We start from the raw sequence: 27891 nt of genomic DNA on the forward strand, positions 1-27891 counted from the left end.
GGGGTGTGTTGAGGGCCCTGAAGCAGTGATCCCTCAGCCCTCCACAGCCAGGGCGGCTGGGGCCAGCTTCCTCTGCCTCCCCAGTCAGTCCTTTAGAACCTTTGGGAAGCGTTGGTCTAGGCTGAGAAACAGACCTGTCGCCTAGGGTCATTCTTAATCTGCCAATACATAAATTTAAATGGCTCTGTCCAAATTCTGAGGAACGGAATCTATGAAGAACATTCCCTTTACAATTGACCTGAAGGAACCGGCCTTGGTTTTACTGGATTTTGTTCAGGGGAATATTACTTGAAATTAGCAGGTCATTAACGGAGACCTGGAAATCTCCATTTACCCAAGGGACTTTGAATTAGTGGCATTTGGCATAATGGGATTTGACATGTACTAAAATTTCTACCAGGGGGACTGTGCATTTTCCATTAATCCTAGCAGGTTTGACTTGAAAACAGAAAATTCTGTCAAGAACTGTAATGAAATTTTTACCTCTTACTGAGCTAGAGAATCTTCCACTCCATCGCTGAAAAAAAAAAAAAATCGGCACTGGCAAGGCCTTTACTAGATATCCTCACGGGCCCCTCGGAGTAAGGGGAGTAAGGAGGAGGGACCCACAGGAGGCTGAGGGACTCCCCCGCCAGCTTGGTACCTGACCCGGCTGCCCTCCGGGAAAACCATTAGAGCGGAGTAGTGAGAGCAGAGTTTTGTAGCTGTTCTCAAGTGAAGAGTAAGTGGCCAAACCTCAATTGAAATGCGAAGGAAGCAAGTGTTTCTAAGACTGGCAAAAGGAAGAGCCTGTCTTAGAAACAGGATCAGTGAATAGCTTGGTGGTGAAGAGCTGGGCTGGGACTCTGCCTCTCTAGACTCAAATCCTGGCTCAAGCACAAGACAGCTGTGTGACCTTGGGGCAAAACTCCTTAACCTCTCTGTGCTCAGCGGCCTTATCTAGGAGCTAAGGATAAAAACCAGGTCTGACTCCTAGGATTATGAGGATTAATGGTATCATACAAGTAACACTCTGGATATAGTCCCCAGCACATAGTAAGCACTCAAAACAGATTAGCTGTTACAAAAATAATTGCATTATCAACAATACTCTTATACATTAATATATTAAGATTATGAAAGAATTGTTCCTATCATTATTAAAAGGGAGAACAGGGAAAGGGGATGGCATGGCCTCTTCCAGTTTCTTCATGCTCCTGATTTGGTGAAAATTGATTAGGCTGAGCAAGCTTGCCCCCTCCTGAGCAATTGTTAGCTCTCTTCCCTAAACCGTGTTGCGTGGTTTCTGGACAAAGGCATGTGAGTGTCACTTTGGAATAGTCTGACATGTTTATTAAATTCTGAACTGAACTTCACAGATCCTCACTGTGATGGACCAAACCCAGTCTGAACATTGTGTTTTGATGAAGATCATAAATGTCTTAGTGCCCAGTGAACTTACATAATAGGTAAATAAATGTAGAGTAAAGAACTTTATAATGAGGGTAGGTTTTCATTTTCAATCCAAATAAAACTGTTCTGGATTGAAAGTTTTCACCTTCTCAGGATTTTAAGCCTCAGGCCTCACGAGGGGCTTTTGCTGTTTTTCAGGTGCAATTGCTGGCATAGTCGATCAGCCCATGCAGAACTTCCAGAGAACATCTGAGGCTCATGCTTCAGCAGGACACAAGGCCAAGGGTGTCATCTCAGGCGTGGGGAAAGGAATCATGGGGGTGTTCACAAAGCCCATCGGAGGAGCCGCTGAGCTCGTGTCACAGACTGGCTACGGTAAGTCTCGGGGCACCTGTCAGGCCGGCTCAGACATTACCGACTAACGTGCGTTATTATACCAAGGACTCCGAGATAATCTAGGCCTTCATGTGGCAAAGCAGTGAAAAATAAAATGGATAAATCTATAAAAAGATAAATAGCTTTCTTTCTCATCTCCTTATGCTTATTTATGGAAAGAGTAGAATCATACTACTAATAATTATAATAATTATAGACCCAAGAAATCAATTAGCAATTTCACTAGCTTTATCTCACAGAATCTTTTTACAGTTCGTCTAATAAAATAGACTTTAATTAAAGATCACTTCTCGGCCTTTTGGCTAAGATCAAGTGTAAAATAGACTTTAATGAGAAGTAACCAGTTAGAGACAATTGAGAGCAATATGTAGAAAATACTGAGAGAACAGGATTACTACTTTGTCTGGTGACCAGTTGGAAAGGAGAAATAGGTTACGAGGCAGGAAGATGTCTGTGACGTGTGTGTATTTGGAGAATGGGAAAGAGGAGCGTGCACGCCGACGCCCACAGAGCCTTGAGTTTGCAGACTCGGTGCTGTCGCCCCTGAGCCCAGTTCCGGGCCACCGGCAGCAAAGGCCCATGATCTACAACTGAGACCCCTTCCCCAAGCAGACAGCTGGGCCGGTGGCACCCCCGGCACTGGACGGTGGCGTGCTGGGACCTCTCCCGCACTCGCGCGTGCCCTCGGGGGTGCCGGGGGCGTATGAAAGCAAGCACCTCCTCCCATGCTGCTTTTCCGCCTTCTTGGCAGAGCACGCTTAAGTGACTTCATAGACCGGTGACTCGGATTGTTACCTTTTTACCTGAAATCGACGTCCTCACTTTGGTCAGGAAGCGGGCTGCCTAGCTACCATCACAGGCTGCAGGCGGCCTCCCGCCTTTGTCAGACAGGCGAGCAGTCTGCATCTGGCCGTAAAGCCTGAGGGGTCCGTCTCACCGCAGGCATCCCGCCCCTCGGGAGATCTGACAAGAGGCGGCCAGATCAGGGCATAAAAACTGTGTCTGAAAGGGAGAGAGTGGGGGACGAATGCCCACACTCAGGCAGCCATCCGGAGGGTTCCTTTAAGAGACCACACAGACGCAAACATGTGTTCCTCTTCGCTTTCCCCCCTCGCCGCCTCCCTCCCCATTTCTCTCCCGCTCTCCTTCTGTGAATGACGTTTTCACTCACAGGGAAGCGGACAAACAGAACCACTGCCACCCGTCAGCAGGCCCAGGCCAACTCCCCCTTATCAAAGGCGTACGCACCCATAAAAACAGTATTCCTGTTGCCGTAGACTCAGTGGGGTAAAGTCCACCCAGACTTACTTCATGCATCGAGGCCTTTGGTGTTGAGAATGCCATTGTCCCCACCGCGCCTTTCCCAGGGCTGAGGATCTCTCCCTCCGGGAGGAGCATCTCAGAACAGAGCTTCACATGGCCGTGTTGCTTTCCATCATTCTTGTAAAACTTTTATTACTGCACTGAAGGTTTTACAAACCACTAACTCTTAGTCTAATGACTGTGCCTCGTTCATAAACATTTACGAGCCCTCAGAAAGCACACATGCGGTACCATCTTTGGTTCTGGAGAGTCTCCTTAGAGGCCTGCATGACCGCTGCTGGGTGCCCGCGTTCGGTGAAGCACCGGGGAGAGCGTGTAATAAACCCCAAGAGTGCTCATAAATGTATGTGGGTTCATGTTTAACAGCTGGCTTAAGTCACTAAATACTGTATCTAGGCAAACCATGTGCCTTTGTGTGCATCTCTCTGTGTGTTGTGTTTTTTATGTGCCCAGCCACAGCACAGATACACAAGTATTGTAACATGAAGCAAGGAAGTCAACTAGCAATCATGACTTTTTTTTATCACATAAATTGTAACAGTGTGGGAGCTCTTGCTCAGGACTGATTACTCCCAGGAGCATTATGCTTCCATTAATTGCCAGTCCAGTCGATGCTTGGACTGCAGTTCATTCATTTTGCAGTTTGCAGCTAACGTAAGATCACCAGAGTTAAGAGCATTGCAGTGTTTGATGATTATCTGTACACTTGCTTCCAAGGATTTGACATCATTTTGGATCCTACTGTAGCGCTTTATGGATGGCTGTAACAGATGACATCACTGCAGCATGGAACTGGTTTCCAGAAAACAACTAGTAAAACTCCCTTACTTCTCTTACCACAGGTATTTTACACGGAGCTGGACTTTCTCAGCTTCCCAAACAGCGCTATCAGCCAAGTGATCTACATGCTGACCAGGCTCCCAATAGCCACGTCAAATATGTCTGGTAAAATTATCTATAGACACCCGTTCAACTGCACATGGATGTTAAGGGGCCTGCTTTGCTCTCAAGCTAACGGGCCCTGCTTCCAGGGGAGCCCAAGACGGCGTTCGGCAGCTCAGGCGGCACAGGGGCATCCTCGAGCCCGGCAGAGGCTGCCGTCCCCACATGTGGGGCTGGCCGCAGAACTCCCGGCCTCTCGCACACTGAGGAGCCCAGGCCGTGTGAGGGGACCCGGGATTCCCTAGAGAACCAGCCTTCTCATGGGTGGGTTGGGGGGTGGGCGTTTCTATTGGGAAGAAAAGGAGCCAAGGGAAATCTTTGTCCCCAGCAGGCGCTGGGTTCTGTTAACCAGAATCAGTTTGAGAATTAAAGTGACAACTATATTTCAAGCTAAAATTAATAATCAGCTTGGTGAGAGCCCTTTGCCTCTGGGGAACCGGTGTGAGAATGGCCCAGCCCTTGGTACAGTGAGTACTGGTATATGACCATCTTTTCCAAACTGGCTTCTCGCCTCACTTTTCTCCTTTGGAACAGGAAAATGCTTCAGTCTCTGGGCAGACCAGAAGTGCACATGGCCCTGGATGTAGTTCTGGTGAGGGGCTCAGGCCAGGAGCACGAAGGGTGCTTGCTGCTGACCTCAGAAGTGCTCTTTGTGGTGAGCGTCAGCGAGGACACACAGCAGCAGGCCTTCCCCGTCACGGAGATCGACTGTGCCCAGGACAGCAAGCAAAGCAACCTGCTCACCGTGCAGCTCAAGCAGCCAAGAGTGGCCTGTGATGTGGAGGTACATTTCCGAAAACAGGGTGACTGTGTGGCCAACTGCCGGGGAATTTGAGCCGCGGGCTGAGCGCTGGTAAGCAGGCGTATGAGCCTGCAGCCTCTGGCGTGGCTGCTGGGGACTAGGAGGGCTGTCCGAGGAAGCAGCGTGAAGGGGCATGGGAGCCAATGCAGGTCGTTGGGAAGCCCCAACCCGGGTGAGTGTGGGAGCCTTTCATAGGGGAGCCCAGCAGTAGGCCAGATGGGCTCAAGGCTGGGGTTGAGCTGCTGTATGAGCTGAACAAGGCTTGGTTGTCATGGGGCAGGGGCGCTGGAGTAGACAGGACAACGGAGTTCCAACACCAACAGGTACAAGAGGGCCAGGGCCGGGGCGGCAATTCCGTGCTTCTGCCCCACCAAGCAGGCACAAGTCTGCTGCAGCGGGCTGGGGATACAGGAGAGGGCCGCCCCAGCAGTGAGGGGATCATGAGACGACGTGCAGCCAGCAGGCCAGACCTTCGTAAGCTCGCAAACCAGGAGGTCTCACTCACCCCCTCCCCCATTGCCACCCCAAGACTTCATGGGTCAAAATTTCGTGCAGAAATGTCTTTCCTTCTACTGCTCTGTCTTCTGTTTGGCTCTGGGTTCTCTTTCCCACAGGACAGATTCCCATCCCTTAAGTACTGTGGGGTACCTCCCGGGGATGCTCCTTTGCATCTTGGGGCAGCTCCCTGATAGCTTCTGTGCTGGATGCTGGCTCTTGGCCACACATAAGTTGCTGAGGAATGGATGCTCTGTCCAGGGTCAGAGGTGAGCCCTGACAAGAGTGGCACCAGCTTCCTACAGTCCAGCACGGGGTGAGCAGGTGCACCCAGTGGAAAATGGCTGTCTGCTCCTGCCTCCCTGCCGCCTGCCTGATCCATAGGGGCTCTAAGAGTTGACCTAAGAAGCAGACATCTTTTTCCACCCGGCAAGACGAGTGTAAGTCAGTGGCAAGCTGGAGCCTGCTGGTCCTAACCCGGGGCCTGAGTGGACCCAGCAAAGGACAGCAAACCTGCCTCTAGCAGGTCCTGCCCAATTCATTATCTTCTCCTTGGTATGGGAGCCTGTGTTTCCCTCGCACCACTGTTTGGGTAAAATTATCTGAGAAGATGGAGGGCAGCCAACCACAACAACTCTGAGATTTCTCTAGCTTCTTGGATCCTAATCAGTCAGGCTTTAAGCTGGGGCTTGGCACTAGGCGTACATTGCTGCCTCGAGTTGATGACTTTCTGGGAATAAACAGAGGTCAGATGTCCAGGCTGACTTTAGATCTGCCAAAATCTTCTGATCCAATTGACAATAAAGCAGCAGTGATCTGGCTACAGGATTTGGCAGGGGATAGTATCATTATCTTCAAGTCCTTGGTCCTTAACGAGAAACTTCCAAGGCCCTAAGGAATATCTAGGACCATCATTATTCCTTAGCTGCTCGGGAAATATTTAGTATCTTAAGCCGAGACTGGAGATTCAGCTTTTGCTGTTAAAACTGTCTTTACTGTCTTCAACTGTGATCCTTCTCTCTTTGGCTTTTTTCTTTGAGGAGGGTACTGTGGGGAATTATCACAGCTGGAAAGGAACAGACATGCTTCTCTAGGGGTTAATGAGATGATAGCTGGAGTCACCACTCCTAGAAGTTGCCAAGGTTGAGACCATGGAATCACGGAGTTAGACGCAGAAGCAGCACTGACACGCTGGACACCATGCTCAACACTGGTTCTCCATCGGAACTCAGGGATAACGAGGGTCTAGGATTAAGGGGTGGCTATGGAAGAGGCAGGAAAAGATGACTGAGAGCAGGAATACTGCAGGGCAGCACCTGGCACGGGACAGAAAAGTGGGTATCCAGTATGCCTTCAGCCCCCAAATTCCGCCTTCTCTGAATCTATCCCAATTTACCTCTCCCCTGAGCTCCTCCTAGGAATCAGGAAATAACTGCCCCCCCCACCCCTCCTATGTCCAAACCCTAGCCCCTCCCCCACTCACCCCAAAAGAGACCCAAACTATAGAAAAAAATGCTTTCTTTTCTGAGACAGTACACCCTTCCTTAGGAGTGCTGTAATCCAGTGTTTGCAAAATGGGGGGGGGGGGTGTCACTCAGCAGGGCTGCTTGACATAATCTTCCTCAGTTGCCATACTCGTGTCAGTCCCTACCCATCACATGCCAACCTGATGCACAGATGTAAAGCTGGGTTAAGAACCCTACCTGCTGTCTTCCAGGGAAAACTAGGAAAAGTATTTTAAGATCTTTATATAAAATGGCTTTTCTGTTTTTTTGCTTTAGATGCTAGGAAACACAGCTCCTTTGAATTTTGGAAGGAATTAATTTGTAGATGACATCATTCAGTATATTGAAATGTGGCAGGATTCAGATTTTTTAAATCAGCATTTGCTTTTCTTGGTTAAATGCAGCCATTTTTAGGGTAATAATTGCTTAATATGCCTGGCACATTACTGAAATCCCTTATGAGAGAGGCTCAAAATGAGTCAGAAGGTCAATTTATTCCTTGGCCAGGTTCCTTTCACAGCACGGGTTTTCCTGTGCTGCTGTTCAGGAGGAGCAATTAAGACTTTCTGTGTATTCAAAAGCTTTCCAGCTGAATCCTGACCCCGTCAAATGATATCAGAGCTCTGGCTTGTGCCTGGTGGTACACAGCTTTCATCTGTCAGCGAAACTTTGGGGGCTTTTCTTTTCTGTCCCAAGCTGAAAAATTCGAGGTCCAAACTCTACTGGATGCCCTACTTACTTCTCTGGCATCCCCTTTACTCCTTACCATCCCACTGGCTTTGTGCAGCTTTTAAGACACCCTTGGCTGCACTGTTTCCATGCCCTACACAGAAACCTAGAAATTCTTTACATTACTAAACTACTTTGAGAACTCAAAAGCCCTTGTTAAAATGTTTTTAATTCTTCCAGAGTGGTCTTGCCAACATTTGGTAGGTACAGACCACAGAAAGGTCAGTGGCTACCTAATTCCCACAGATCAGTGGCTTACACTGGAAACTTCCCAGTCCGCATGATCTACACACTAGATAGCTACAGAATTTCAGGGTGGGAAGAATTTATAGCTCCAACTGCCTTTGATGGGTGCTTTCTCAGAAAATCGCACTTAAGAACTTAGGTAGTATATCTCAGTTCCCCTATTTGAGTTCCACTGAAGATGAGCCAGACTTTTATGAACCATAAATGTACTTTGCATCCTCCCTTTTTTCCATAAAAATTTCCCCTTCCTCTGCCCAGTTTTTTTATTTTCTCTGGCTTTAAATCCTAGTGTTTATAAAAACAGAAAATGTTACAGTTCAAAAGGTATTTATTTTTTTTAATGCTCTGTCCAAAGCCACTGGTTTGAAAAGATGCTCTTCTCCACATTTTTTTCTGTCAAACTAACTGAAGAGGTTCAAGGAGACAGGCAAACAGAATTTTATTTCAGGGTGACAGTTTAATGTTGATTTAAGCAGAGAAAAGACACTTTTCTTCTTTGTTGCTGAGCTCGTTAGTAAAGAGCAGTGAGAGATGTTTAATAGTTAATGAGTAAAATGTTACCAAATTGTCAACTTCAGACATGGGAATTTTACACACCAAATGCTTATTCAAAGGAGGTTGTCCTAACAGTCTCCTGCAGAGCTTCTGTTATACTCCTAAAAGTGCACTGTTACTGCCACAGCTCAGAGGAAAAATAAAAAGCACCGTTTGGGACAAAATGGCTTTATTAATTAGAGTACCTAAAGGCATAATGTGTAGATGTATCAAGGCAAAAACAGAAGGAATAATTTGTCATGGAAGTGCCATCACGAGGGTTTGGCAACTAAAGACTCCTCTTTATTTTTGGATCCCAGGTGGATGGAGTCCGGGAGAGACTGTCAGAGCAACAGTACAACAGACTTGTGGACTACATCACAAAGACATCTTGTCACCTGGCCCCCAGCTGCTCTTTCATGCAGACCCCATGCCCGGTGGTGGCTGTGGAACCTCTCCCCTCCACTGTGAAAACATACCATTATATGGTTGATCCACATTTTGCCCAAGTGTTCATTAGCAAATTTACCATGGTGAAAAATAAAGCCCTGAGGAAAGGGTTCCCTTGAGTCCCCTCTGAGGTGTTGTTGATCCCTGCTTGTGCAATTTATTCTTCTTGAAAAAGAAACCTAACTAGCTCTAATAACATCTAATATGGACACAAAGCCAATACTTTAATTATAGGTAATTTTCCAGCCTCTAATTCAGATTCTTCTCCCTAAAACTAAGAAAATACCTTAAAATGCAATGATAAAAAACTTGTTCCTTTCCGATTTGGAGACAGTGATTAAAAGAATCTCTATGTTGTCATCTCATCATACATAAGTTCTACCTTTTGCTCTCTAATGGTATTTGCTAAAATGTTTGTTTACTATAATTAAGATCTGTTAACTCTGCTCTGACAAAAAATGTGGTCAGGCCTTAGAATGGAGAGACTGGTTAAAACTTCATTCCCAACTGCATCTGTTTCTAGGTTGAGACATTGTCTTTGCCTAATACCCTTGTCTGCAAACGTTTGGAATCTTTAAATGCTTAGGAATTTGTCAATGTAAATTTATTACTTAAATGTGATGCTCTTCTTTAAGTGAAACCTGCTACGTATATTTCTACTTTAAAGCCTGCAGGTTACTGAAATTTACAGGACATTCTCATGATGGTCCAGGTACACTGTAGAAAAAATGTTTCGCCAATTTATCTTTTAGCAAGCAAGCTTATGTGTCTACCAATGAAAACAGACCCAAAGGGCTCAGGTGAGTTTCTCTAGTTCTGTAAAGAAAACCTACTACTAGGAATTCCCTATGACACTCTCTTGTGGAAAGGGTTTAGCAGAAGGATATTCATACTGCCCTGGATTACTGCAGGGGAGTAAGGAACCCCAATGTTAACCTTAACAGTGAACCAATCCAAACAGTTTATTCTGAATTGCTCAAACACAAAATATTCCCAATGTCTGATACTATTTTTGCATTTAAGGATAGGTTTTTATCAAGATCTTGGGTCACCAGATATCATCTTTCATATTCAGTAAAAATCTCACTCTGATTAAAACACATTTTTACTGATTGATTACATCCAAACTTGGGTCTACAATCTATTATATACAACTGTGAGATGCTAAGAAAATTCAATTTCAAATGGCCACTAATTTTTAATCAAGTCTCACATGTCATCAGGGATGAGAAGTCACTGCGTCATTGTTTCTAGAAAGCAAGACCATCAATGAACAATTCAGGCTAAATATGAAAAACTGATTCTTCCATTAGTTTGTTGTGTCACACTCATTTAGGAAAGTGACAGCTTTGTCAACCTCGAGTAACTATTTTTAAGAATGTAAATATGTATTAATTATTGTTATCTTTTATGGGCATTTTGCATACTACTTCTAAGAATTATAAATTGTTGAAAATAAAAGGAATCCTTGAATTACTGACCACACATAAATGTGTATTGTCACCAAGTGTTTTTCAAATGCAGGTTTTTGCCAATTCCTGGGTTTAATACAGCTCACATTATTAGGACCCAAGAATTTTGCATGAGTTAAAAAGGCTAAGAACAGTTTTTGTTATCCTAATAAAGTGCCAATCAGTGATAAAATTAGCTTAGGCTAAAATAATTTTTAAAGCTCTCTGTAGTATCACTTTGATCACAAGAAAAAGCATTAATTATTAATATAGGGGGTAAAGGTCCTCCTAAGACCTCCCCCAAAATAAGTTCCCACATTCTTATCATTAACAGACACTACTCTAATAGAACAACTTTTTCTGGACTAGGTATATATTCCATATCCATAATATATACTATTATGGTATTTTTCTGGACCAGATATATATTCTAACTTACATACACATACTGTTAGCTCTTCAAAAGCAACTAGTATTTTAATTATCTGTTATATCTGGTGGTTGATCCAGCAGGGCTACTCAACAGTGACAATGAAGCCCAAAAACATATTTTATTGAAAAGATGTTCTCTGTCCCTTCTAACAGCATAGAGTATAGTGGTCTTACAGGCTCATGTAGACCCCTTAAAACCACCACCCAGGACCAAGAAAGTGTACCTACCAGTATTTCAGTGAAATAAACACCAGAGCAATGAAAAATATCCTAAAACAATGAAAGTTTTAAGAAATTTTAAAATCGTTATCATCCTAAGGTTCATAAAACACAGTTAAAATCTCCAACTCTTAAATTATCAGAATAATTAAAGACTTACTGGTCCAAAGTATTTGTTAGTTGTTTATTTATCAAGACAAACTATTCCATAACCCAATATTCGTGTTTCATAGTTCAGGAACACAGGTCAGTGACAGACTTCAATGGAACAAAACCCAAAGAAATTCTGTGGAAAAAACACAGTGGCTTAAGTTAATGACAAGCATTCTCTCTCAATACCTCACCACCCTTAAAGTCACATGAGGTCTACTCCTACTAGTGGAGCCTACACTTTGCTCACTCACCTTCTGCCCAGGAGAAGGCCATTTCAGGCTGTGTGGACTCCAGGTCCATTCTCTGCCAAGGTCTCTGACCATCCTGACCAGTTCTGGGCATACTACACCTTACTCTAATTTCTTGTTTTTCATTGACCAAATCTTGCCTTTTTCTTCCCTCTCAAGTCCACCCTCCTCCATTCCCTTCTCATACCCACATACTGTTCTTAAAAGCAGCAGCCCATCTGTTCTAAACAACATTTCTATTCCTGTCTCCAGATCTGTTTTTCTTACTGTTTTTTTTTTTCTTACTGGTTTTATGAGAACACAACCTCTAAAAGTAAAAATCTAACAAACATTTACAAATTAGCCTGTTAACATCTAATTATGAAATGCATACCCACTGTAGAAATTATGAAAATGTCAAAGTTACAAGAAAACAGCAATGTTAAGATTCCATACAGAACCATTAATATTTTCTTGATCTTTTTACCTTCAGTCTTTTTTCTGCTCAATTTTTATTAAACATAGATCAAAAATATTTTCTACTTATACGATAATCTCATGTTACTTTGTGAATATCATTTCTAATGGACATAATGTAATAGTCCATGGTATGAAGAACTCATAGTTCCTTATCAATTTTCCAACCATTGGAAATAAAGTTCTTCCTATTTTTTCTAAGTAATATAGTATATACTTTGTGCATGCATCTATCTGCATTTCAGATATTTCCTTTAAGATAAACTACAGAAATGAACATTATAGAATATAATTTTAAATCAGGCAAAAGTTACTTATGTTAAGTATTATCCTTGAGTCTTTTAAAAAACTAAAGTCCACTGCAGCAGGTCTCCATACCCCAGGAAAGATCATACATACATATATAAATACATACATACACACACACACACCTATGCACACTACAGCTGGAATGCTCATTCAGGAATATTCTGCCTAAAAAGATAGCTGACTGACATACCCCTTGTCACATCAAATTCACACAGGGGTAGTGGATAGAATCTTTACTTAAATTGTTCTAAATGCTTTTATGTTGAGCTTGAATAAAGTTAAATATATGAATGATGAGATTCCAGAATATGAAAAGTTTTACATGCTTTCAAATTTAGTGGACCTTTCATCAGCACACAAGTCACTTCTTCATAGTCAACAGAACCTTATCCATGAGGCATAAGGACTTTGTGGATATAACAAACCAAATCAGAATCTCTGGAAGGCCACCTAGTCACTTATGGACACCTAACTAAACTATAAAAGGAGTCAAAACTTTTTTTTTTAAGTACTTCTAAAAGTACTTTTTTAGTACATTTTCCTAATGCCAATCTAGCAAGCAACAATAGCATAACGTGAAATGATTCTAAATATAAAAAGCAAGAGTTGTGAGAACTCTAGAAACCAGTTAAGCTGCAGCAACCAAACACTAATACAACGAGAGAAACACAAAAAGGCAGGAAATTTCATGGAATTCTTTCTCACTCTTGCCTCACCCCCTCCTTGGTGCAACACAATGTGGTCAGGAGGAAACTGCCTGATTCCTGGCTCCTCCCTCAGGATAGAAGGTAAAAAATAAAAATTGCTTGCAACACTCTGACTTGTTTTCACGATAAAAACACTCAACAAAATACCACGAAAAAATCTAACCAAGATGAAAGACCTAGGCTCTGAAAACTGTAAGACACTGATGAAAGAAACTGAAGATGACACAAACAAATGGAAAGATACACCATACTCATGCATTCAAGACTTAATATTGTTAAAATGTCCATACTACCCGAAGCAATCTAGAGATTCAATGCAATGTCTATCAAAATGCCAATAGCATTTTTCACAGAACCAGAACCAAAAAATCCTAAAATTTGTTTGGAACCACAAAAGATCATTAATAGCCAAAGCTATTAATCTTGAGGAAGAACAAGGCTAGAGGTATCAATCCCAAATTTCCAAAATATACTACAAAGCTATAGTAATCAAAACAGTATAGTACTGGTACAAAAACAGACACAAAAAAGATTGATGGAAGAAAATCCAGCCCAGAAATAAACCCATACTTCCATGGTCATTTAATCTACATGACAAAGGAGGCAAGAATATACCAGGGGAAAGACAACCTCTTCAATAAATGGTGCTGGGAAAACCGGACCACTTTCTTATGCCATACACAAAAATGAACTCAAAATAGATAAAAGACCTAAATGTGAGACCTGAAACCATAAAAATCCTATAAGAAAGCATACACAGCCTGAGCCTGGGTGGCTCAGTCGTTAAGCGGCTGCCTTTGGCTCAGGTCATGATCCCAGGGTCCTAGGTTCGAGCCCCGCATCGGGCTCCCTGCTCTGTGGGGAGCCTGCTTCTCCCTCTCCCACTCCCCCTGCTTGTGTTACTGCTCTCGCTATTTCTCTCTGTCAAATAAATAAATAAATAAATAAAAATCTTAAAAAAAAAAAAAAGCATAAACAGTAATCTCTTGGATGTCAGCCTTACCAGCATATTTATGGACATGTCTCCTCAGGCAAGGGAAACAAAAGCAAAAATAAACTATTACGACTACACCAAAATACAAAGCTTTTGCACTGCAAAGGAAAAGCATCAACAAAATAAAAAGGCAACCTACTGAATGGGAGGAAGATCTCTGCAAACCAAGTATCTGATAAGGGGTTAATAAAAGTATATAAAGAACTTAATACCAAAACAACACCAACTAAAAATAGGCAGAGGACCTGAACAGACACTTTTCCAAAGACGACATACATGGCCAACAGACACATGAAAAGATGTTCAATATCACTAATCATTAGGGAAATACAAATCAAAACCAGAATGAGATACCACCTCACACCAGTCAGAATGCTAGAATCAAAAAAAGAAGAAAAGAAGAAAAAGAGAATAGATAACAAGTGTTGGTAAGGATGTGGAGAGAAAAGAGAACCCTGGTGACCTGTTGGTGGGAATGTAAATTAGTGCAACCACTGTGCAAAACAGTACAGACGTTTCTCAGAAAGTTAAAAATTACCATATGATCCAATAATTCCACTACTGGGTACACACACACTGAAATATTACTCAGCCATAAAAAGGAATAAGATCTTGCCATTTAATGCCACAACATAGATGAACCTACAAGATATTATACTCAGTGAAGCAAGTCAGGAAACAGACTCATAAATACAGAGAACTGGGTGTGGGACGGGAGAGGAGTGGGGGATGGGTAACACCGGTGAAAGGTTTTAAGAGATACAAACTTCCAGTTATAAAACAAGTCATGGAGATGAAAAGTACAGTACAGGAAGAAAAAAAAATACTCAATAAATTAGGAACAGATGCAAACTACAGCAACATAATAAAAGCCATATATGAAAAGTTATTAGCACAGCTAATATCATACTCACTGGTCAAAGCCTGAAAGTTTTTTCTCTAAGATCAAGAAAAAGATAAGGATGCCCATTCTTACCACTTCTATTCAACAAAGAACTGGAAGTCCTAGCCAGAACAATCAGACAAGAGAAAGAAATAAAAGACATCCAAATTGAGAGGGAAGATATAAAACTATCTCTGTCTGCAGGTCTTATATGCAGAAAACCCTAAAGATTCCATACCAAAAAACCTGTTAGAATAGGGGCGCCAGGGTGGCTCAGTTGGTTAAGGATCCGACTCCTGATTTTGGCTCAGGTCATGATCTCAGGGTTGTGAGATCGAGCCCTGGGTCAGGCTCCATGATGAGCATGGAGCCTGCTTAAGATTTTTTTTCTCTCTCCCCCTCCCCCAGCTTGTGCACAAGTGTGCACTCTAACAACCAAACAAAAAAACCTGTTAGAATAAACTGAGCAAAGCTGCAGTGTACAAAATCGACACACAAAAGCCAGTTGTGTTTCTATCCACTAACAATGAATAATCAGAAAAAAAATTAAGAAAACAATTCCAATTATGATAGCATCAAAAAGAATAAACTACATAGGAATACTTAACCGAGAATGCAAAAGACCTACATACTGAAACTACAAAACACTGCTGAAAAGAATTAAAGACATAAGTAAATGGAAAGGCATCTCATGTTCATGGAGTGGAATACTTATGACTGCTAAGATGTCCATATTACCTAAAGTGAGAGCTACATAATATAATGTAATCCCTTATCAACATCGCAACAGCATTTTTGCAGAAGTAGAAAAATCCATCCTAAAATTCATATAAACTATCAAGGGACCCTGAATAGCCTAAACAATCTTGTAAAGACAATGAAGTTGAAGGACTAACACTTCCTAGTTCCAAAACTTACTATAAAGCCACAGTAATCAAAATAGTGTGGTACTGATATAAAAACAGAAATATAAACCAATGCAACAAAACAGAGCCCAAAATAAACCCTCACATATACAGTCAAAAAACTACCAACAATGGTGCCAAGACCATCCACTGGGGAAAGGACAGGCTTTTCAACAAATGCTGTTGGGAACCTGGATATTCACGAAAAAGAAAAGTTGTACCCTTTCCTTCCCTCATATCCAAAAATTAACTCAAATGGATCAAAGACCTAAAACTGTAAAACTTAGAAGAAAATATAAGAGAAGTTTCATGACACTGGATGTGACAATGATTCTTGGAAAGGACACCAAAAGCACAGGCAACAAAAATTACATAGACCCCATCAAAATTTTAAATGTCTGTGCAAAGAATACAATCAACAGAGTGAAAAGGTAATCTACAGAATGGAAGAAAATATTTGCAAAATCATATCTGATATAAGCGGTCTGAAGAACTACAACTCAACAACAAAAAAACCCCAAACTGATTAAAACGGGTGAAGAATTTAATTAGACATTTCTCCAAAGAGGACATACAAATGGGCAACAAGCATGAGAAAAGATGGTCAACATCATTAGCCATTAGGAAATGCAAATCAAAATCAAAATCAAAATCCAGTACCACCACACACCCATCAGGACGGCTACTATGGAGAAAAAAAAAAAAGTATTGGCAAGCATGTAGTGAAACTGGAACCCTTCTGCACTTGGTAAGAGTATAAAACGGTGCAGCCACTATGTTAAACAGTACAGTGTTTCCTTTCAACAATAAAGAGAACTACTATATGATCCAGCCGCTCCACTTCTGGGTACATACTCAACAGTATTAAAAGAAGGGGTTTTAAAGAGATATTTGCACATATCATAGCAACATTATTATTTGGGGTGGGGGGAGAGGGAGAGAGAGAATCTTAAGCAGGCTCCAAACCCTGCTCCATCTCACAACCCTCAGATCATGACCTAAGCTGAAATCAAGAGTCAGACGTTTAACCGACTGAGCCACCCAGGCACCCCTAACATAGCAACATTATTTACAAGTCAAAAGGTGGAAGCAATCCAAATATCCACCAGAGGTGAATGAATAAGCAAAATGTGATATATACATACCATGGAATGTTATTTAGCCTTAAAGAAGGAAATTCTGACACATACTGTAATGGATGAATTCTGAGGACATTAAGTAAAATAAGCCAAATACTATAGCCAAACAAATACTACATGATTCCACTTAAATGAAGTACTTAGAGTAGTCAAATTCAGAGACACTAAGTAGAATGGTGGTTGGCCAGGGGATGGGGGGAAGAGGGAGTAATTCAACGGGTCGTTCTGCAAGATTAAAAGAGTTCTGGATCTATGTATTTTACCACAATAAAAAAAAATTTTTTAAACAGTAATTCAAACAGCCACATTACCTTTACATTCCAAAATCACTTTGCACTCTGAAAGATACCAGCCTTCTTCATCTCCTCAAAATCTTTCATGGAATCATAATTTCTGTAGAAATCTGCATATGCCTTCTTTCTTGGTTCAGCCACAGCAAACTAAAAAATAACATATCCCATTAGGGCTTATTTTTAAAACCATTAAAAATAATATCCAAAGACAACATAAATTATAATGTTTGTGTTCACCTTTAACTTGAACTCTGTATTTCCTAAGACAAAGGCTGGAGGCACTGACACAGATGCAAGGGAAGAGAAAGCAGCCTCATGGAAACTACTCAGCAAAAGGGGCCTTCCTTGCCTGGGGATGGATTATTCCTTTTGCTGGGTGTGGGCATGCAGACTGGTAAGAGCCAAAGGAAGATACCCAGAAAGCTAAAAGGCTTTAGGGAGAAGACAGATAGCAGCATTCCCTCTAGCAAAACCTAATATCCCCACAGCTGAGACATGCTAATATATTCTGGATCAATTTAAATTATATTAACTTCAAAGGAGTGAGATCAATTCTGTACACATCTGCCTCCGAAAGACACAGGAAGCTTTCTATCTGGCAAGAACAGTTCTGGGTGATTTACACTTCAATATCATTTAAGCCCTTAGAATATACATTGACCTGTTTTACATAGGAGGAAATGGGACTCAGAATTTAAGTGACCCAATTAAGGTCTAGAAGAAGCACTAGGTGGTAGATGAGTTCAACCAGGATTCAAACCCAGGTCTGTCATCTGGCAAAGGTTGTATTTTCCACAAAATACTACCTAGCAGATTTCAACGTGTGGGTTATAATCCAAAATCAAATCCCAACCTGCATATAAAAACCAGTAAAAAAATCCTTCAAGTGCCAATCTACCTCCATTAAGGTACTGCAGAAATACATGGAATCATGACACTTGGTACTAAAACTTGACCAGTTTTACTGCCTCACCTCCTATGAAAATTCCCAACTTCTTCCAATAAGACCAAGAGGCAGGAGCCCCAATGCAACCCTCTGAACTGAGGCCAGCCCGTTACCCAGAAGGCGACTGAGCATTTCTTGTTAAAACAAGAAAAATATTTTTGCTTTTAAAAATATGGTAGACTAAAATAAAAGGTTCAGTGAACCCAAAAATAAAAGGATATGCATGTTATAACCCCACCTATTTTGTTTTGTTACACTTTAAACTTTTTCCTTTTAAGTCTGAAAAATCTGGACTTCAGCAACAAAAAGAATATAAACTATCAATTTAGATCCACTACACCATGAGTTACTTGAAACCCGTAAAATCTATATATGAGGCCTTACACAGATAAGCAAATACCTGAAGATTTAGGATATGTCTAATTTATTTAACAGTAATTACCTACGGAAAAAATCTATTCAGGATAAGCACTGCTCATTTGCCTCAAAATCTAACCCATATTAATGAATTTAGGCTTAGCAGATTAACTTAATCAAAAATGATTTAATGGATGGTGACTTTATGTAAGAAGTACAGAAGCTGATTAAAATTGTGAAAATCAGTCAAAACTAAGAACAAAATAAAGGCCAAATCTTCAAAAGCACTCAGAAGCTGATTAAAATTGTGAAAATCAGTCAAAACTAAGAACAAAATAAAGGCCAAATCTTCAAAAGCACTCAACACTAACTGGATAAGGGAAATGGAAGGAAGCGAGCATCTACCAAGGGAACCAAGTTTACACCCGCCTTATTCTTTAATAAGAATCTGGATTCCTCAGTGTTTTGCGAACCTTCCTTCCGTTCAAACACTAACTATACACAAACACTGACTAATCTACCAAGCAAATTTTAAAACTTTTCATTCAGAATAGACTATTGGTCTGACATGGGCTCTTAATTTAGTAAAAGAGACACACCCTGAAGCAAGTATTACTTAAAATACAATGTGCCAATAATGTACAGTCTGGTACAAAATGACTGAGAACCTAGCAGAACACAACCAACCCATCTGGAGGAATAGGCTGCAACTCCAAAAGGAAACATCTGAGTAAAATGGAATTTGCCACACAATGAGATGAAAGACATTCCTGTTGTGTACAAACCCATGGGAGAAAGCAGAATTTTCTAACAGCAGCTAGTTATGAAGGGCTGGAGGGCTGGGTATATTAGGACTGCCGGGAAGATGATGGAAAGGCAGAAAGAGCTAATCAGAAAGTATCTTAAAATCAAGACCAAGTTTCAGCAAATCACCCACAACCCATTTATAAGTGATGAAACCAGTTTAGAAGACTGCAGCCAGTAGTTAATGTATTTCTTACTATAAGTCAAGATTTTGAAAGCCGCTGCACACTGGGCATGCAGGAACTCAATACCATAAACAGATCTATTCTAGAGGCTAAAGTTAAAAGTGACAAGAATCCATACAAGTTACAGAGGCCTGAAGTTTGATAATGACAATGAGAGCAAAGAAATGAGTTCCCCAAATTCCTCTCCTTACTCCCACTTCATTTACTCATCCATCCATCCTTCCTTTTCCCACAAACATTTATTTCATGCCCACTACATGCCCAGGAGCAACTATCTCAAGGAGCAAGTAAAGGGTTTACTTTTTTATGCCTGTCTCCTCATAGGGTCCGAAAGCACAGACCCCTTAGTGCTTTTGCTCAAGTTGTTCTCCCTCCCCTTAGCGCTTCAAATTCACCCTAACTTTCAAGGCACAAATTCAGCCTGCTCTTTCAAAGAGCTATGACCCACAATACCCCACATCCACTGAAAGAAACACACAAAAGCAGCAATCAACTATCAGAGTATGGTTCACCTAGTATTTGGAGGACAAGGTCCTTCTTGCCCACCTTCATTCTTGCACACTGTGTATAAGTTGCTCCAGGAACAGCTCTGAGAAATAAAATGTCCTTTTGTTTATATTCTATCTTGCAATAACACCTAATTTTTTCACCCAACTTGACTCTTAACTTCTTTAAAGACACATATTTAGAGGTATATACACTTAGTATACTCCAAAGCACCTGGAACTCTATAGCACCTACCACTGTACTAAATTTCAGACACTACATCTTATCCAACAGATACTTTTAAGCATCTATTTGTGTGTCAGGCAAGTGACAATGGGGTGCCACTGTGAACAAAAAAAGGCACCCTGCCCTAAAGAGGCTCACAGTCTACTAAAAATAGAAGAACTAAACCAAAAAAATTAAGTACAAAGCACTGCAAAGCTCTAATTCATGGGCCATTATGACACATGGTCATAAATACATGTATTATCATAAACATTTTTATAGAAAAAAAGGTGTAAATATAACATGAAGACTTTAAGAAACACAAAGCACATAGAGTATTCTGGGAAAAAAGTGGAGTAGGAACACCAGGAATCTCTCCCCACCTACACAACAACTGCACTAGCACAATCTGTTTAATGTTACTATCATGAAACTTTGGATCTCTTGAAAGCATAGAATTTCCAGAGGAAGGCTTAAACTGTAAATTGTGGTCAGGTTAATCTTATTCACTTTCAGCTTTCAGCAATTTAACAGCTACCCATTCCCCATCCCCAAGGCAGGTAGCTGTGCAAGTGTTCCTGGAGCAGCTTACACACAGCTTTCTGGAACGAAGATGGGCAAGAAGGACCCTCTCCTCCATATACCAGGGACCTGTACTCTGATAGCTGATTGCTGCTTTTGTTCACAGAGGAGCAAACAGGCTGGTGGCCACTGCTGTTGCACTCCCCCTACTGTTGCAAGCCTCTTTTCATCAGGTGAGCAACTTTCTGGGGACTTAAAAGGATAGAGCACCTTTCTTCCCCTCTCTTCATTTTTCCCATTTTCTTCTTTTGGGAGCCAGACATTAAAGACTAACACATTCAAAGGCATCTACACATACAATCCTCACAGATTGCAGAATGGATTGAAAAATGACCCAACAAAAATGCTGTCTGCAACATACTTATTCCAGATTCAAAGACAAAAACAGACTGAAAGGGAAAGTTTGCAAAAAGATGTTCTATGCAAACAATAACCAAAAGAGAGTGGGAGTGGCTTTACTAATATCAGACAAAATAGACTTTAAATCAAAAAAGATTACAAGACAAAAAGAAGGACTTTAAATAATCATAAAAGCTTCAATACAGTAAGAATTTATACAATTAGAAAAATATACTCACCTAATAACACACCAGCAAAATATATAAAGCAAAAACTGACAGAATTGAAGAGAAAAATAGTTTTACAGTAACAGCTGAAGACTTCAATACCTCAAACTCAATGAAAGATAAAACCACACCAGACCTAAGTAAAAAAACAGAGGACTTAACTCATTAAACCAACCAGATCTAACACATATACAAAGAACACTCCACCCAACTACAGAATACACAACCTTTTTTTTTTAAACAAGAGTGATTTATTTATTATTAATTTATTTGAGAGAGAGAAAGAGACTGCACAAGTGGAAGGAGAGAGAGAGAGAGAGAGAGAGAGAGCGCAGCAGACTCCCCTGCTGAGCAGGGAGCCTGACAGGGGCCTTGATCCCAGAACGCTGGGATCATGACCTGAGCTGAAGGCAGACACTTAACTGACTGAGCCACCCATGTGCCCCCAGGATACACATTCTTCTCAACTGCATATTGGATACACTCCAGGATAAGCCATACATTAGGCCATAAATTAAGTCTCAGTAGATTTAAAAAGACAGATATCATACAAAGTATGTTCTCTGATCACAATGGCATGAGATTAGAAATCAATAACAGAAGGAAAACTGGAAAATTCACAAAACTATGGAGGTTAAGCAACAAACTTTTAAGCAACCAATGGATCAAAGAAGAAACCACAAATGAAATCAGAAAATATTTAGAGACAAATGAAAAAACAAAACACACCAAAACTTACAGGGCACAGTGAAAGGAGTGCTAAGGGGAGAAATTTTTAGCTATAAACACATATATTAAAAAACAAGAGAGGGGCGCCTGGGTGGCTCAGTTGGTTAAGCGACTGCCTTCGGCTCAGGTCATGATCCTGGAGTCCCTGGATCGAGTCCCGCATCGGGCTCCCTGCTCGGCGGGAGCCTGCTTCACCCTCTGACCCTCCCCCCTCTCATGTGCTCTCTCTCTCTCTCTCATTCTCTCTGTCTTAAATAAATAAATAAAATCTTAAAAAAAATAAAATAAAAATAAATAAAAAACAAGAGAGATCTCAAATCAACAACCTAACATTACAACTTATGGAACCAGAAAAAGAAAAGATAAACCAAAAGCTAGAAGGAAGGAAATAATAAAGATTAGAGCAGAGATCAACAAAACAAAGACTAGGGGAAAAAAGAAAAAAGAAAAATCAAGAAGGCCAAAAACTGGTTCTTCAAAAACATCAACAAAATTGACAATCCTTTAGCAAGATGAACTAAGAAGAAAGGGGGAAAGATTCAAATTACTAAAATCAGAAATGAAAGTGGACATTACTACAGATTCTACAGAAATTAAAAGGATTGTAAGAGAGTAGTATGAACAACTGTACACCAACAGACTGGATAACCTTTATAAAATGGATAAATTCCTACAAACACAAAACTTACCAAGACTAAATCACAAAGAGAAAATCTGAATATAACTATAAGTAGTAAGGATATTGAATCAGTAGTCAAAAATCTCCCAACAAAGAAAAGCCCAGGACCTGATGGCTTCATTGGTCAGTTCTACAAAAAAATTAAAGAATACCAATCCTGAAATCTTTCCAAGCAACTGAAGTGGAGGAACACTTAACTCATTTTACCAGGCCAGCATTACCCTGATACCAAAGCCAGACAAAACACTACAAGAAAACTACAGACCAATATCCCCTATGAACATTGATGTAAAAAAAAAAAAAAAATCCTTAACAAAGTACTAGCAAACTGAATTCAGCAGCATATTAAAAGGACTGTACACAATTACCAAATGAGGTTTATTCCTAGAATGCATGGATGGTTCAACATACAGTGGTCCAACATACAAAATCAATGTAACACACATTAACAGAATAAATGAAAAAAAAACCCACAATAATCTCAATTAATGCAAAAAAGCATTTAACAAATTCAGTATCCTGTCATGATAAAAACACTCAAACTAGGAATAGAATGAAACTACCTCAACATAACAGATATCCACTTTTGTCACTTCCATTCAACACAGTACTCTAAGTTCTAGCCAGAGCAATTAGGCAAGAAAGAGAAATAAAAGGCATCTAAATGGGAAAGGAAGAAGCAAAATCATCTGTTTACAGATGATATATGTAGAAAACCCTAAAAATTCCACACAGAAAAAAACCTGTTAGAACGAATAAATAAATTCAGCAAAGTAGCAAGATATAAAATGTCAGACAGTACTACAGAAAACAGTATGGTGGTTGCCTGAAAAATTACATAGAATTACCATATGATCTATCAATTCCACTTATGGATATATATCAAAAAAAATTAAAAGCAGGGTCTTGAAGAGATACCTGTAACCCATGTTCATAGAAGCATTATTCACAATAACTAAAACATGGAAGCAACTCAAGTGTCCATCAAAGGTGAATGAATAAGCAAAATGTGGTACAAACACATAATGGAATATTTTTTTTTTAAAGATTTTATTTATTTGACAGAAAGAAAGAACAAGCAGGGGGAGCAGCAGGCAGAGGGAGAGGGAGAAGCAGGCTCCCCACTGAGCAGGAAGCCCAATGTGGGGCTCGATCCCAGCACCCTGGGACCATGACCTGTGCCGAAGGCAGACGCTGAACCGAATGAGCCAGCCAGGAGCCCCATACAATGGAATATTATTCAGCCTTAAAAAGGAAAGAAATTCTGACATATGCTGCAAGATGGATGAACCTTGGGGTCATTATGCTAACTGAAATAAGCCAGTTAAGAAAGACAAAATAATATATTATTCCACTTACTTAAGGTACCTAGAGAAGTCAAAATAAGATACAGAAAGAATTATTTCACAGACTGGATGGAGAAGGGATGGGTTTATTATTTAATGGGTACAGTTTCAATTTTACAAAATGAGTTATGGAGATGGATTGTGATCCAACATTATAAATGTATTTAATACCACCAACTGTACACTTAAAAAAGGCTAAATTTTATGTGTAGTTTACAATACAAAAAATTTATTTAAAAAAAAAACCCAAAGGGCATAATGTTAAAATCCACAGAAGACACAGCATGAAAATGCAGTTCTGTGGCAACAAATTCTTCAAGCTGCCAAACACTGCCTTCCCCATCGCTCTGCTTTAATAAAATTATATCCTTGTGTTACAGGCTGAATTGTCTTCCAAAATTCATGTGCTGATGTCTTAAGCCCCTAGTGCCTCAGAATGTAACAGTACTTGGAGATAGGTCTTTAAAGAGATAAATTAAAATGAGGTTTGTAGGGTGAGTCCTAATCCAATATGTCTAGCATCCTTTCAAGGGTAAATTCAAACAAAAACATGCCAACACAGAGACCATGTGAAGACAAAGGGAGAAACTCATCTACAAGCCAAGGAGAGAGGCTTCAAGAGAAATCAACCTTGCAGCCACATTGATCTTGGATTTCTAGCCTCTAGAACAGTAAATAAATTTCTGTTGTTTAAGCCACCCAATCTGTTGTACTTTGGCAGCCCTAACAAACTACTACAGCTTCCTTTAATGATGGAGGACAAGCTATCTAGAGAGTAAGAGGTATTTTCCTGTCACACTGAGGTAAGTGGAGGAAGGGGAAGGGAGCACATTAGAAAGGGAGTTTCTTTGAAAGATTCAGAACTACTTATGAAAACACATTTTCAAATTTAAAACACACATTTCTGGACCAAACATGGACCAAAGTAAAAATCAAACACACGTACCTTATAGAAAGCTGCAACCCCCAGGGATACAGCGAACGCTCCAACAATATGAAATCGCAGACGCTTGGCCAGAAGGCCTCGCATCTGAGGTTTCGCCAAAGCACTGGAAGTCATGGTAGTTATTCTCCTTGACAGGTAAAACAAAAACAACTCTAAGAACATAGTAAGATATCTAAAGAACTCTTACACGTAATGCACTTTAGTACCTAGAGGGGCACAGGCATGACTCCTCCCACAAAGCCTAATGTGTTTATTTTCTTTATTATTATTTTTTAAAAGCCTAAGGTGTTTAAAGGCTTAGCCTGCTTCAGGGTCCCCGTCCCCCCCACTCTGGCATGCCCAACGACTACCCTAAATAAGCAAGGTCACTGCGGCACAATAGGGAGCAGAAACTACAAACAAAAATCTCCCAATCACAGTTAAGATAAGCAGTGGCTCTAGACTGCCAAGTGCAAACGCATTTACAGCCATTTGCCATTCTGCGAACTTACTATCAGTTCATTATTCCCATTTCATTGACGAGAAAACCAGGGCACACGGAGATGACGTGTAACTTTTCCAAGGTCACGGTGTAAACGATTTAAACTCGGGCAGGAGCCCAGCCGTGGCCTCCAGGGCCCACCTAGTGACTGCCGCGCAGTCTCGCAGACCTTGGGTCAAGGAGGCGGGAGGGCTGGGGTGGAAGAGCCATGGGCGCGCTGGGAGGCTGCAGGACGCCCACCTTCACCACCCCCCCCCCCGACCTTTTCCAGCTTCTCGAGTCGAATCACCCACGTTGTTACCACACAGCGAGCGAGCACCGACCGCGCGCAGACGCTGCTGTTTGCCCTACTTTGCCCTTTAGCCTCACGACCCTCTGAGGAAGAAACCACCCCACCCTTTTCACCCTGGGGCGACACGTCAAATGACCTAACCAAGGTCACACTGGGGAAAAAACACAGCGGAGACCAGGCCCGGGCCAGCCGCCTCCGAACCCCAGTAGCTTCCTCCAGGGCCCTGCACCCCACCCGGCTCCCGGGGGCCCCCGCTGCCTGCCCGCAGCCCTCCTGAGGCCTCGGCGGGAGCTTGCAGGGGTCGACCCCTGTGAGAGGTGAAGCTCCCCGACCGCAGAGATACGGGCACAACTCAACTCCAAGGCATAGCGAGAGCAGGCAACGGAACGCAGCAGTTAGGTGAACCCTGAGGAAGAACGCAAAAGCAACACGACTCACCTCAACACCAACCTCAAACCTAACGACCTCCCTAACCGATACAGAAATGGACGGCGTTCCAGCAGCGCGCAGGCGCAGAAGTAGAAGCCGCGGAAAGGACCCAGCGACGGTGGCCGGAAGAGTTCAAAAGGCCTCCGGCGCGGCTCCCGACTTTCGGAGCTGAAGTTCAAGTGTGTGGTTAGTTTCTTCCTTGTAAGACTTTGCACTACAGGTTTGACCTTCTGGGTCGGTTTCCTTAGTAAATTGGAGATATTAATCTTACTCATATACAGAGTTGATATGATTTTATTAGAGAATACAAAGATATTTAGTATGTAATATTTTAAAATGTACCTTACAAATACAGTACAAATCATCTTAGGCCCATGCAGTGCACAAAGCATGTGCACAAACCGTCATTTTCATTATTAACTACCCTTATGTGAATAATCGTTTGGTTTGGGTAAAGGGTGAATAAGACAGCCAAGTTCTAGGAGCTCAGAGCCCAGCCAATGAGACCGACATAAACAGATTAATATCAATCCCAAGAGGTGGGCACTTCCTCAGAGACGTGACCCAGCTACTGCAGAAGCAATAACCTGGTAGAGCTGAACAAGTTCTAATGGATGTATTGGGGGGGGGGGGGGGGGGAGGTTAGTAAAAGACAAGTGTTTTAAAAGAAGGCAAATGGAAGTTGATAGAAAGTGGTGTGTAAGGGTAAGGCACTTGTACTGTAGTGGTGTCAGGCTTGGTTTTTACTGAAATAACCTGGATTTATAGTGTTAAGTCAACTCAGCAAGCGGTGTGGAAGATACATTAGGATACAAAATATACATGGTATAGATTTGACACATACTGATCGCGCATTTACTATGTACCAGGTTCTGCTATATAGTAGGACAAATCTTCGAGGAGGTACTTTCTTGTCAGGGAGTCTTTGTTCTCAACAGACACTGTCTAGGTTGAAACCTTTCGACCACACAGAAAGGGTGCTATTTGAGGGTCCAAGGGGTTTGTACCTCAGGAACATTCTTTTCAGACCTCTTATCAACCATCTACCCAGCTAAAAATCTTTACATGGGATTTGCTCAGGTGGTAATGTGTTCCCATTTTCTTTCTATCCCCACTCCCACAAATGGCCCAGAGAGCAAGCAGTAAATTTCAGAATTCATAGGGATTGTTGTATGTTGAATAATTAGGGAAAGCTTTAAGGAAGTTGTGGAAGAGATGGAAATGGAGCTGAGCCTCAGTCTAATGGAGAGACCTGGAGAAGTGGAGAAATCTAAGAGACAAAATTGGTCAGAAGAATGTGGCAAAGACAGACACACTCAGGGAACAGAGTCTGGCCAGGATGGAGTGCTGAGTGGTGGTTTAGGAACACTGGATGGCAAGAGAAGCACAGGGCCAATCATAATAATCCAAGGTGACACATGAATAGAACCTGAATGATAGGAGTGAATAGAGAGGATGGTTTATGTGGGTTCTGTTCTAGCGCCTGTCAGACCTGGATTTGAGTCCCAGCTCATGACCTCCTGGCTGGCAAATTTCTTAATCTTTCTAAGTCTGCTTTCTCCTCTCTAAAATGGTATCCTTTTTACTTTAATTACATATGTAACCCACCATATTATTTTATTATTTCAAAATACTATTATTTCAACATATAATCAATATAAACCGTATTAGTAAGAGCTTTACATTCTTTTCCCATACTAAGTCTTTGAAATCTGCTGTGTATTTTTCAAGGATAGTACATCTCAATTCAGACTAGTTACATTTCAGGTTCTCAAAGGCACGTATACTATTGGGCAGCATAGTTAAAACATTTTAGTCATAGCAGAATGCTCAAG

At 41.4% G+C, this 27891-nt stretch overlaps 1 protein-coding gene and 1 long non-coding RNA gene across 6 annotated transcripts in view; one reads left to right on the forward strand and one right to left on the reverse strand.

Moving 5' to 3' along the window:
• Positions 1 to 10305, forward strand: part of VPS13B (vacuolar protein sorting 13 homolog B) — a 749374-nt gene extending 739069 nt beyond the window's left edge. For all 5 annotated transcript variants that reach the window (XM_032421506.1, XM_032421505.1, XM_032421503.1 and 2 more), the window contains 4 exons: positions 1591 to 1767; positions 3954 to 4056; positions 4588 to 4837; positions 8685 to 10305. In XM_032421506.1, the coding sequence (XP_032277397.1) occupies positions 1591 to 1767; positions 3954 to 4056; positions 4588 to 4837; positions 8685 to 8933 (779 nt within the window). In that variant the 3' untranslated portion in view covers positions 8934 to 10305. The remainder of the gene's footprint in view (positions 1 to 1590; positions 1768 to 3953; positions 4057 to 4587; positions 4838 to 8684) is intronic.
• A 774-nt stretch (positions 10306 to 11079) lies between these two features.
• On the reverse strand, positions 11080 to 26170 carry LOC116642905. Its single transcript, XR_004301429.1, has 4 exons — positions 26066 to 26170; positions 24855 to 24981; positions 17022 to 17150; positions 11080 to 11202 (listed from the first exon to the last, which is right to left on the reverse strand). It is a non-coding gene; the product is annotated as an uncharacterized LOC116642905 (long non-coding RNA).
• Positions 26171 to 27891: the final 1721 nt, after the last annotated feature.

The sequence above is a fragment of the Phoca vitulina genome, unplaced genomic scaffold, assembly GCF_004348235.1.
Source record: "Phoca vitulina isolate PV1807 unplaced genomic scaffold, GSC_HSeal_1.0 scaffold25, whole genome shotgun sequence".
NCBI classification, from domain to species: Eukaryota; Metazoa; Chordata; class Mammalia; order Carnivora; family Phocidae; genus Phoca; species Phoca vitulina.